At 39.4% G+C, this 12,954-nt stretch overlaps 1 protein-coding gene across 6 annotated transcripts in view; it reads left to right on the forward strand.

Moving 5' to 3' along the window:
* The window catches only part of AFF2 (AF4/FMR2 family, member 2), a 501,113-nt gene that overhangs the window by 389,041 nt on the left and 99,118 nt on the right, over positions 1 to 12,954 (forward strand). For all 6 annotated transcript variants that reach the window (XM_011971246.1, XM_011971245.1, XM_011971244.1 and 3 more), the window contains one exon: positions 6,950 to 7,046. In XM_011971246.1, coding sequence (XP_011826636.1) covers positions 6,950 to 7,046 — 97 coding nt within the window. The remainder of the gene's footprint in view (positions 1 to 6,949; positions 7,047 to 12,954) is intronic.

A 12,954-nucleotide genomic window follows, 5' to 3' on the forward strand; every position in this document is an offset into this window, starting at 1 on the left:
ATCATCACTGGCCATCAGAGAAATGCAAATCAAAACCACAATGAGATACCATCTCACACCAGTTAGAATGGCGATCATTAAAAAGTCAGGAAACAATAGGTGCTGGGGAGGTTGTGGAGAAATAGGAAAACTTTTACACTGTTGGTGGGACTGTAAACTAGTTCAACCATTGTGGAAGACAGTGTGGTGATTCCTCAAGAATCTAGAACTAGAAATACCCTTTGACCTAGCCATCCCATTACTGGGTATATACCCAAAGGATTATAAATCATGCTGCTATAAAGACACGTGCACATGTATATTGATTGAGGCACTATTCACAATAGCAAAGACTTGGAACCAACCCAAATGTCTATCAATGATAGACTAGATTAAGAAAATGTGACACATAGGCACCATGGAATACTATGCAGCCATAAAAAAGGATGAGTTCATGTCCTTTGTAGGGACATGGGTGAAGCTAGAAACCATCATTCTCAGTAAACTGTCGCAAGGACAAAAAACCAAACACCACATGTTCTCACTCATAGGTGGGAATTGAACAATGAGAACACTTGGACACAGGAAGGGGAACAGCACACACCAGGGACTGTTGTGGGTGGAAGATGGGGAGGGATAGCATTAGGAGATATACCTAATGTAAATGACTAGTTAATGGGTGCAGTACACCAACATGGCACATGTATACGTATGTAACAAACCTGCACACTGTGCGCATGTACCCTAGAACTTAAAGTATTTTTTAAAAAAAAGAAACAAGAAAAAAAGAAAAAAAAACTATTCTAAAATCATAAGCAATATAGAAACAGAAGGAAGGCTGCTTTGGGCTGAGGCCTTCAGTTGGCCAGTCCCTGGACTAGATGGCCCCTAAGGGAACTCCTAGTTCTCACACTAAGGAGCCCAGTTAATCTCATGAAATACCTATTTTCTCAACCCCCTGGAAGGCCATCAGCTACAGAAGACAATCTTTATCAGGCCCACATGCCTATGGCAGAGTTCATGTTTAGACCCTGCCTGTGGGCACAGTGGTTGGCACTGGGCTATGGGTCCCCACCTGATAGATCTTGGAGATTTGTTCCTATACAGTATAATACAGATTTTCAAATGGCTTGTCACTGCCACAGCCCTCAGACCGGGATTCTGTAGGATTCCCAGTGAGGTGGTGGCCATTGAATCAGAAAATTTTAAGTTAAAACCTTGGGAAAATTAAATGTATCTCTTCCTAAAGGGGAAAAAATAGCCTGAGCACCTTTACTGCATGGAAACAGAATGAATTCCCTGAAAAATGTCACCTCCTCTTCCTTATCACCTGCCTTCCTACCGACAAATGATTTAATGCTGAAGAGACTACAAAGCACTAGATAGGAAAATATATAATTCCCTGAGTAATTCTAAACCAGTCATGTTTTATTTCTTTTAGCTTACTTTATGAAGAGGAAGTGCCCTTTAAGGAGTCAAGAGGTCTAAGTTACTATTCCAGAAGAGGGACCACAGTAAGACTCTGCCTAATGAGGACATGCAAGCCCTCTCTAGACTGTGTTATTATCCTCAAAGTCAACTGTGTCATTCATTTGGGCCATCAGAAACTTACTCTGATTGCCATGAACTCTGGGGTATTTAGAAAGACAATAATAATTTAAACCAGTAACCAGAGGACCCCAAATTCATTGGGCCAGAAGTTATAGCTCTATGTTTTAGTTAATAGCTTAAAATCTGAGCATAATAGCCTCCTCCCTCTCCTGTATGACAGAGATAGCAACACTGGTTCTGTCTCCAACACTATTACAAGTCTAGTCTCTGAGTGTGGACTATGGAGAACAAGACTCCAGCTGCAAGGTAGAAGGTACAGGAAAGCTCACAGCAACTCCTAACTGGCAGATCATTCTCACGGTTAAAGGTACTGAACAATAGAAAGGTTTTGTTAGCTACCTATCAGAGAAAACATGTATGACCATATGTTAGGGATGTTGCCGTTTTCTCCACTAGGTGACACAGTGACATGGTGAAAGAGATAGCACTCTCAAGTACTTCCAATTGGAAGAGTACATCTGAGAATCAGTCAGCAGCATTGCAGCTAGCACTATAGATACCTTGAAGCTGGAATCTACCCAGTATTGAGTGCTGCTGTCTGCCAAGAGGAACATCATTTTGTAGTTCACAAAAAGGCACCGTGTAGGCTTGCAAGTTCTAAGAACAACTCAATGTGCTAACGGTTGTTTCTGAGCAAGGATTCTGGATCAACTAGGAGCCTATTATGCGCAGTCTTACACACAAACTTCAGAGCCAGATGTGTGTCAGAACAGCCTCCTGAGAGTGACAGGCCTAAAGACACTGTGCTCAAGGTGAGCACAACTTCCAGTGAGGGGATCACCCTTGGTTCATTTCTCTGGATCAGCAGGTAGATTCCCAGGTATGAGGGTCAGAACATTGGGGCCACTCATTTTTTTCTGAACTCTCACTTGGTACTGTCTGGATGTTTCCTCTTGCGACTGACTTTCAAATTTCTGGGATATCTTAAGCACTCCAAGGGGATCTAAGAAAACCCAAGACAGACCTGAAGAGTTTAGGCCATTTCTAGATGAGTAAACCAAAGCTCCGAAACTTTCCAAACTCCTTAATAGTCTTTGAATCTCTCCTTATTTGGTCAAGAGTTTCCAATGATGTATGGGGCCTGATACCTCTGCCAGCCTTTGGGTTACCACCACAGCTTTTAAAAATTATTGTACAACAAAATTCCTCTGACAATAATAGTAACAATATCAATAGTAACTAAGATGAAAATGATAACTGGTAGCTATATTGGCTCCTGGCAATTTGTATAATCTTTATTTTCAAATTCTAAAAATTGTCCAGAGTGGGTATTATTATTACCCATTTTAGCATATAGAAAATTGAGATTTAAAGGGTCTTATTTACTGGATTAAAAAAAAAATCCAATAGGAATTCCTGTATTTGAACTTAGGTCTGTTTGTTTCTCAAGACCTTGCTCATAAGTTCATGCTGACTCAACCAAGGGCTTCTTCCTACAACCTTCTATAATAATGTTTCAAGCCCTCTATTTTAACCTCTTCAAAATCACCTAAGCATTCCACTATGTAAATTGGCAAAGTTTTTGGAGTGTGATCTTTTGATTTTATGGTTATGATTCACATGGGACCTGTCATGTCATAGTGCACTAGAATGTTTCAGTGCAAAGAGCCCTTGGAGGCCACTAAGCTCAACTTGAAGCTCAGAAAACCAAGGACAAAGATCCTCTTTTGGTCCATTCCATCTCATCCAAATTTCACTATTTGAACTTTTATAGGATCATCTCCTCAGGGCAAGAACTTGGGTTTTTGTTCAGTTTTATAGATTATTCTATGTCTTAATACTACAAATTATAGATCATAGTAAAAATAAAAACAGCATTTTTACACCAAGATGAACACTGTGGTTGACTAGACCCTGAACAAACAACAGACTTCACTAAGGAGGTCTAATTGGTTCTGTTTTCACCTAATTGAAAAGTTGAAGAACAATGTCCGTTTTTGTTTTGTTTTGTTTTGTTTTGTTTTGTTTGTTTTGTTTTTAAGATCACACACACAGGCATACATTTATATGAGCAATTTTTTTTCACATTTTTGTGATAGCCAATGTGTGATGAATTGTCTATGGAATTATAACCTCATGAAAAGAGATCACCATTTTTCTGCTGAGACGACTTTAACTGCATTGGGTGTGAATGGTGCTGCTATAATAATTAAATCTAAAATCTTTCTTAATCCTACACTTTCCCTAGAGTAATGTTCAGCATTAGCCAAGGATGAAAATGCAAACAAGTACATGTATATTCAATAATAAAGCTTAATAGGTCAGGGAAGAAGTGGAATGAAATGAATGCCTAGTGCCTCCAGAGATAACTAATAGCAATTTGCCTTCCTAGTTACTTCTTTGACTTATGTTTACTGGGACTTAAATATATGCATCAGATTTTCCTTTATTAACAACCAAATCCATACCAAGCTTGTTGCATGGTGGGGGCGGAGTAGAGGGAGGTTTTTTAATGTCAATCACTGTGTAGATTGGCTGCCTATTTCCAGAATTGTACGTTGGAGTGCATTTCATCTCCATGTTAAAAGTAATATAATGTTGATTGGAGAGTAAAATAACTGCTGAGTTCAGAACTCTGTGCTATGACTCTGGATGTGCTACTTCTACCTGAAGGAGAGAAACCTGAAGACCACAAGCATATTTCTACATCTGGTCTCGAGATGCCCTTAGACATTTCCCAAGTCATCATGGATTACCTTCAGACTGTTCAGAAAATTAAAAGGAGAGGAGCAAAGGCATACAGAAACTTCTGCTTCTGATTACTTGTTAATAGTATTAATGAAGTTCATTATTTCCAACTGAGATATCTTTCCAAACTAATGGTGCCCCGCATTATTAGTTTTGTGCTTTCATAAAGCACTTTCACATGCATTAGCTCTTGTTATGCTCACCACCACCCACCTGTGATGGAACCAAAGTATTATCCCATTGAAGAGATGAGGGACACAGATGAACCTCAGAGCTGGTAAATTACCCCAGATATTGGGGTTTATGATTAGCCAGCAATTGAATCCCAATGTTTTGACTCCATGCTAATATGTTTTGTGAGGTTTTTGTTGTTGCTGTCAATTTTATTGAATATACCATCTTTTATAAGTTGTACCCTCTAGGAAAACCTTGTATACTCCCAATTCTGGCTGGAGATGATCTAGGTTCCATGTTTGCCTCCTTGATTTCTAGCTGTCTGTTCACAAGCAAGCCTGTTAATCTCTCTAAACCTCAGAGTCTCCATCTGAAAAATGCAGCTGTAACACCATCTCCTTCATAGAAGTATTGTGAGGACCAAGTTCCATGCTGCTGGTCAAATACTTAGGACTTCCTCTGTCTCTGAAAATTGACCCTCTAAATGCAGGAATTATTTACCATTTCTTTTGCTGACTACTTGAATATAAATTAACACATAGACATTCCCTAGCTGTATCGAGATACACACACACACACACACACACACACACACACACACACACACACGGGAAGTAAAGCCATTTATAATAACAAGCATAGATAGTTTTTAAATATTTAAGTTCTATAGCTTATGAGAATGATACAGTCTTCATCTCCCACAATGTGTTGTAAAGAATTATTTGTTCAGAGTTATAAGCCTGCAACTGCAAAAGAAATACCAAGATACACTTTTTCTCCTTCTCTAAGATCTTCAAAACATCCATTAGTCTCTTGAAGGACAGTCATAAATCCTGCAAATTTAGTTTATCCGAAAGCTACTCTAACAGTTGTCCTTCCCACCAATCATCCTTTATATCAGTCTTTGGTTTGCAGACCTCAGTGTAAACATTCTAGTGTTATGTGACTGAGCATGAAAGTGGGGGAGCTGTGCTTTTCTTGGAGAGTTATTGGATATCCACTCTGCCCTGACTCCCTTTTCAATATTTGAACATAACCTCTGAAGTAACTTTCCCCCTATTTGTCAAATTAGAAGCTTCCTTTTCCCTTCTGGCTTCTCTTCTGGAAAAACACCCAAGTGGGATTACAGAGATGGAAATTTTAGGAGTGGCTCTAGCACTAACTATTAATAGCTGTGTGAGCTTGAGCAAAGCAATTAACCTCTCTGAATCTTTCCTTCCTTGTCTGCAAAATGATCCCAGTAGACTCTATCATTTGTGGGAAGATGCTGTGAAGTACAGTGAGGTGAAAATGCTGCACCCCCTGCCCTTATGAGAATTACGGACTAGTGGGGAGAGATTCAGTGGAAAGCTGTGCTGTGATCCAGATGGAGCTGAGGGTTGGGCAGAGGAAAAAATATTCTTCCTGAGATGGGAGTTCTTTCTAGAAAGCTTTTGTAGAGGAAGTGGGATCATTGGGCTACAAAGGATAAATGGGATTTCCAGAGTTGAGAAAGAGATTTCTAGCCCTGGAACTGAGCCTGATGCAGAGCCTAGATGCAAGAAAAAGCAATATATGCATAGGAAATGGTCATTGGTCCAGAGAGGCTGAGACTGTCCCCTCTTGAAGCCTAAGGATGAAGTATAAAGTTGTATTTCATAAATAAAAATATGAACACCAATAGGTCTTTAAAGACAGTGTAGCTGGAATTTTAAGATGATAAGCTATTCTTCCTGCTGTAGCTCACACTTGGAGATAGAGAGGATGCCACTGGAATTAATATCCCTATGGAAACAAAAGGCTCTGTGACTCCATAAACAATTTTGAAAGTGCTAGTTCATCACCAAAATCCAGGCCACTCATTTTTCAGGTGCCTTGCCTTAGGAGAGAAAGATTTCTTATCCACATCATGGGCTTACATCTCTCAGATCAAATTTTACAGGAAGAGATTGGTCATATATCAGAAGGTTAATGACTAGCCATTTCTCTCCCAGCTCTTTTGTGGCCACCTAGCTACCCAGCAGCAGAGGGCACTGAAAGAGAGTCCAGGTTCACTGTGCCTTTTACCTCCGTCATCCAGAGAGACCCAGCAGGCTTTGACAACAGCCTCTAGAGCTAGGGACTGTTATCATGCCCCTCTTCTTTCATGGGAGACTTCGAGCACCTTGTCCTGTAGAGATCCAATGCCACATCCCACATACACAGTGATTGATCAGTACATTTATTGCACTTTTAGTAGTAAAAATGTATAGAATCCAGTCATCTCTGGAGATCCTGAAATAGTATTTTCCCCTTGATTTAGGGGAAGGTAGAGAGGAAAGATGTGTGCAAAGTATGGCATAAATATAAGAGCTCAAATATCTAATTAGGTGAAACAATCTTAGTTCCCTCTACACATTTGAAGGATTTGCAGCTGTCAGATTGTAGCTCCAATACTTTATTCTCATTGCAAGATGTATCTGAGGATGATTTAGAAAATATGTTTTCTAACTCAAACACCACTCTGATCTCTTTGTAGGATGCTTGAGGATGACCTGAAGTTAAGCAGTGATGAAGATGACCTTGAGCCTGTGAAGACCTTGACCACTCAGTGCACTGCCACTGAGCTCTACCAGGTAAGAAGAGCTTAGGGCTTTGTTTTGGGACTAAGTGGGGAGCAGGAGGAAGTGGAATGGCTTTGACATGCTTTGACATGCACAAACTTCCCCATGCTTTATCTCTGGGCTTTGGAGAGAGGGAAAGAAGCAAAGATGAGCATAGTGTTCTGGAACAAGTCAAACAGCTCAAACTTTCATTAAAGCTATAGTAAGGAGATGTAGAGCTCTTTAAAACTGCTTTCAACCCCCTCCAATCTCTCTCTCTGTTCCATACACAAATGCTGGTCAGTAGTAAGCAATAGAGATTGTCTTACTCTCTCTTGGACTATTTATTGTCCTGGGTGAGGTATAACTTTCGTTTGGTGACTCTGGTGTGAGGCTTGGAGCCCATACTCATTAATTTAGATATAAATGTGATGCTTCATTCACCTTTCCCAGATGCACCATTTCAGAATGCAGCTGAGAATCAATATGCAACATCTTGCCACTTAAATGAACCTTTAGGCAAAAGACATTTGGCAAAAACTTGCTGCTGCCCTTGTCTCCTTCTATTCCACACTTTAAGCATTTACAGTACTTTACCACCAAATGAGATGGCAGAAATGCGTGTTTTCAGCATTTCAATGAGACTGGACTTTATGATTTGAAAAGGCCAAGTATCATTTATGACTCATGAGAATGGCAACCTAGTGTGTGGTGTCAATGATGCTTGCACATTTTCTCTTTGAGGGAGAACTGTCTCGAATGTGAGATCCTTCTGGGTGTGCTTATCACCTCAAATGAGGAATGCAGAAGGATTGCCTTTCTTTAAATCCAGTACCTGATGAAGATCTTCCTACAGTGAACTCTGCTACATTATAAAACAGACTGTTTAAAGGAATGCTTATGCACTGATATTTCAAGAGAGTTAACAAATATGGAATTCCATGTTGATTAAACATTTTATGAGGAAGAGCCTGCAAAGAAAAGCTTAGGAAAAATTATCAAGGTTCAGCTACTCTATTCCCATCTACAGTTGTTTACCACACTAGAACTCCTACCATTCTGGTATACTTTAAAAATCAAATCCATCTTCAAAGTTATGTGGCCAAAACTTTCATCTACATTACTTTCTCCACTTTCTTGTGCTTGAATTTTAATAATATGTAAAAAATAATTGCATCTTTGCAAGTTTAGTGCTTTACCAAGAACAACCACAGGGTAAGTATAGACTACACAGTGCTGGCCTAAGCCAATTTCACAACTCTTTCCCAGGGGCTTGCTGTACATTTGCTGAATGCAAGCTGTCTCCCTCCTACTTGAGTTGGGCTTCATAGCAAATGTAAAATGCACACTTAATTTCCAAAAATTGTCATTTCTGCCTCACACATTTAATACGCCAATGACAGGAGCATCATATTTGTAAGTAAAACAGAAGCAAAAACGAAAACATTCCAGATCATTGATTTTGACAGATAAAAATTGCTTTTTAATCGAAATGTTTGAAGTAGAATTCAATAATAATTGAAAGTAGATTTTGCACATTGACTTCCTCTTCATGTAATTATATGAATGTAATCTGCTTTTTAACTTATAAAGTTATTTTCTGTATTTATCTTAAAATTGGCAAAGGGTCTGTTGACCTGAATCATCTGGGTTTTAGGGTATATTCACTGACTTTTTGTAAGTGCTGAGACTCTCAGATGATCAGGATTGGTGGGTTGGAACCTTTTTGTGACATGCTGCCCCTAGTCATGATGTCTTCCTCAAAAAGGCTTAGATTCTCAGTGAAAATTGGATGGGGAGATTGAACTGGGGGCTCTAAGGTGAGGCAAAATGACAACTTATTCCCTCTAACTGAGTCCGAGGAGCAAGATGTAGGCACAAGGTTATAAACATTTGCAAATGAACCCTCCTTCTAGAGTCTGAAGATTAGTTACAAGACCTGGAAGGCTATAGACCAAAAGAGAATGCTTGTGCAGTAGTGGCAGCAGTAATACTAGCAATGTTTGCAGAGCTCTGCCTTTAGGATGCATAATGTCCTTTTGCAAAAGTAAATGGGTTGACATAATTTTCTCTTTTTTGTGGCAAAATTCACTTAATGTAAAATTAACCATTTTAAAGTGTTCAATTCTGTGACAATACATTCACAAGGTTGTGCATCCATCCTAGTTCCAGAATTTTTCATCACTCCAAGTGGAAACTCCATACCCGTTAAACAGTTACTCCCCATTTCCCCCTCCCCCTAACCCCTTACAACTGCTAATCTACTTTTTGACTCTATGAATTGGTCTGTTTCATGTAACTGGAATCCTATAACATGTGACCTTTTTTGTCTGGCTTCTTTCACTCACCATAATGTTTTCTTGATTCTTCAATGTCATGTATCAGCACTTCATTTTGTTTTATGGCTAAGTAGCATTCCATTGTATGAATAAACCACATTTTCTTTATCTACTCATCATTAGATGGACATTTTTATTGTTTCCAACTTTTGGCTACTGTGAGTAGTGCTATTGTGAAGATTTGTGTACAAGTTTCATATAGACATGTTTTCTTTCTGGTGTGTACCTAGAAGTGGAATTGATGAGTCACACGGTAATTCTACAGTTAACTTATAGAGGAATCATCAAAATAATTTTTAGATAATATAGTGCCATGTAGATAACATAGTACGGTTCACTCGTCTTTGAATTGGGACAGTCATACCTCCAGCACCATCATAAGGAGGAGTATTGAGATTACCATTTTTAGAACCACTCTTGCTCTGTGCCAGGCACAAACTAGGTGTGGTGTCTCACTTGAACCTTACAGCAAACCTTAGCAGTAGGGTCGGGCCTCTTAGCTGAGCAAAAGAATTGCAGAGTCACTCCATTTGTGGCAGAATGATTGGAGAGAAAGCATACAGACTAGTGCACTGGTCTATAAAACTGTGCTCAAGGGCCCAGACAACACTGCTGGTTTCAGCTGACATAATAGAAATGGCTCAGAACCCAGTGGCTGCATTCATGCAGACATAGTCCAATAAAAAAGCCATTTACTTTCTGGAGACGTCCCCAAATCATCTCATCCATAATCATCACACCTTGACTCATTTGACAAAACTCAGATTATCCAGGTGTAGTGAGTATACAGCAATCTTTTTCAAACAGTGTCTAAGAGCTTATACTGTGGGCTTAGAGCATAAACATCCCCAAGAGAATACGTTTCAAATACATGTATGAAAATGAAATACAGGATCAAGTTGTGTCGGCTTCTAAACTGGCATTTGGATACCGAGTATCTTACAATCAGAACAGCCTCCCCTTTTTTGCCACTTCCACCTTCCACAGCAGTATTAGCCATGCTGAGCCAGGTGACAGGTTGTGTGCATAAACACAAGCAGAGCAAGTAGAGTATGTTCAAATGCTAAATATTATTCCCTCAAATGGGAAAATGGAACATGAGTCCAGAATGGGGGAATTATAATATATAAATTAAAGATGCCAAATGGTCAGCCATAGAGACTCATGATCATAAGAAAACATTTTTAACAGAGGATTTTACCTTCGAATGACTCTTTAAAGTAAGAGATATATAATCATACATGTGCATGGCTTCAATGAAGAAGCAATAGTGATTGCAGCCTGAAAATACCTGTTAAAACTTTGCATTTTCTCTCCAGTCCTCTACTGCATTTGACTTTCTTGGTTGGGACTATTTGGATAGCAGACATATCCATGCTGTGTTCTAAGGTGGTGAGACAATGCTGGGACAGTGTAGGAGAGTATGTGAGATTATAGCTATATAGTCACACAGACATGGCTTTGAATTCTAGCTCTGCCACTCTCAAACTGGTTGACCTTGGGCAAAGATCTAAGTACCTACAAAATAGAGGTAAAAATAGGACGTTCTTCATTGGGTCATACTGGGGATTCAACGATTAGGTGAATCAATACAGGCAAAAGCACCTGACACTATGCTTAGCACATGGTAATTACTCACCACTTTAAGTGATAATAATTATCATAATTATGAGTGCTACTAATGATCTAAAAAGCTTCATATTCTTTGAGATGCTACATATGTTTACTTTCTCTTTTCTTGTAAGGAATGGGATGTTAAAGACAGCTGTTGGGTTATCTATCCTGTATATGACAAACTTGAATGAAAATGTTCTGTCATCCTAAAGTTGATTAGCTGTGTGCCTGGCCATGAGTAATTTTAACTGTAGATATTAAGAACATAGCTTTTGGAATAAAGAAGCCTGGGGTTTAATCCCAGGCCTCAAATACTAGCTATATTGCATTGGGAAAGTTGTTTAACATCTCTAAGTCTCATATCTCTTACCAGTAGAGTGGAATAAACCAGCCTTGTCTGCCTCATAGGAGTATTGTAAGGATCAAGTGAAGACAGTGTATAAGAAAATGCTTTGAATTACACAATAGGTGGTTACTCTTCCTTGTGGTCCTTTTAAACATTAACTGGCAGCCCTCTCTTTAGGATCCATAGGGAAATAGACACAGCCCTTCATTTTGGCCTAGGTATCCATAGGGATCTGCTAGGAACTGCGTTGCATGTCTTAACTGGCCCCCAAAGGCAGCCCTTGGATATGAATGACCTTAACTTTCCTCTAAGCCCTGACAACTTTTAAACTAGAGATCCCAGGACGAAAGGTTAGGTTGCCAATGATCTGCACCAAGTCCTCCAGGAAATTATGTGTCTCTAAAAGAGTTTTTCTTCCAATGATTGGCATGGGTGGAGAGTTGATTCATACCCTTCTATTGCGGTTCTTACCGTCTCTTTCTGAGCTCATGTTATGCCCTAGAGAAAGGCTTGAAGGCTCTTCTAGGATGCTGTACTCATCTTGGCTCTCTCTCAGGAGCTATCCCTGAATGGGAGATAAATAACTATTTGAAGTTGACACTGAACTTTGCAAACATCCAGAACAGTGTTGGAATTAGACGTAGTGCTATGCACTTAGTGTCTGAATAAACATATGTGGTGCAAGGTATTTTTTAAGTTTGATATCAATGGCATGGTTGAGATTTGGGGGCCACATGGTGTCCATTACCCGACTGACTGCATTTTTTACTTCTCAGCTGCCATCATAGTGGCATCATAGATATAAAATCCAGCCCTGGCCTTCCCCATGAAACACTTATTGAATTGCCATTTTCAAGTCAGTCCTCCAGGGCAGGCAGAGATGGCCACTGGGGTTTGGCTAGGGAGTGGCCTGACCCAGGAGGACAGACGTTTTGGGAGTGGGAATATGTTATGTTCTCTGTATCTCTGTATGCCCCTACCTCATACCACTAAACCTCTGGTTTTTCTTTTTTGTCAGTTTTTCTTTTCATTTTTCTCGGGGTTAAAGGAACCCCTGAAAATTAGGAGTTAAACCTGGAATCAATTTTCATTTACAGCTGAGAAGCAGTTATTGATGCTCTGCTTGCAGTTCAATAAAAGATCTAAAGATATAGACCTTGTGCTTCTCTTTCAATATAAGTAGCCTAATCAGTCTCAAATTTTTTTTAACAAAGAAATTGTATCGACAGGTTTATTAAAATCGCTGTCTTTAAAGTTTTAAACTATCGGCAATTTGACTTATTCCAAAGGCTTCTAGAATGTGTGGCAGGCAAACTCCAAAGCTCCCTCCAGCACATGCTCTTAGAGCCAGGTAAACATCTGCTTAATATTTAATTGAGTGATATTATGATGTCTGATTTCCACAGCCCTAAACATGTAGTCTGGTGTCCACAGGTAGCAGGATGGCTTGTGATGCCTGGGTTCTGAAACCTAGTTAGATCTGGGCCTGGCTGTCTCATGCCGCAGTTATCTCACATTGGCATTAGAAGCAGCAGACTTTAGAAATCTAAAAGCCATGAAAGAGATGGGTCTTGTTAGAAATTTCCTTTAGGGCATTATAACATTAATAACATCTTATTAATATGAATTAGATTGAAATATT

The sequence above is a fragment of the Mandrillus leucophaeus genome, unplaced genomic scaffold, assembly GCF_000951045.1.
Source record: "Mandrillus leucophaeus isolate KB7577 unplaced genomic scaffold, Mleu.le_1.0 Scaffold994, whole genome shotgun sequence".
NCBI classification, from domain to species: domain Eukaryota; kingdom Metazoa; phylum Chordata; class Mammalia; order Primates; family Cercopithecidae; genus Mandrillus; species Mandrillus leucophaeus.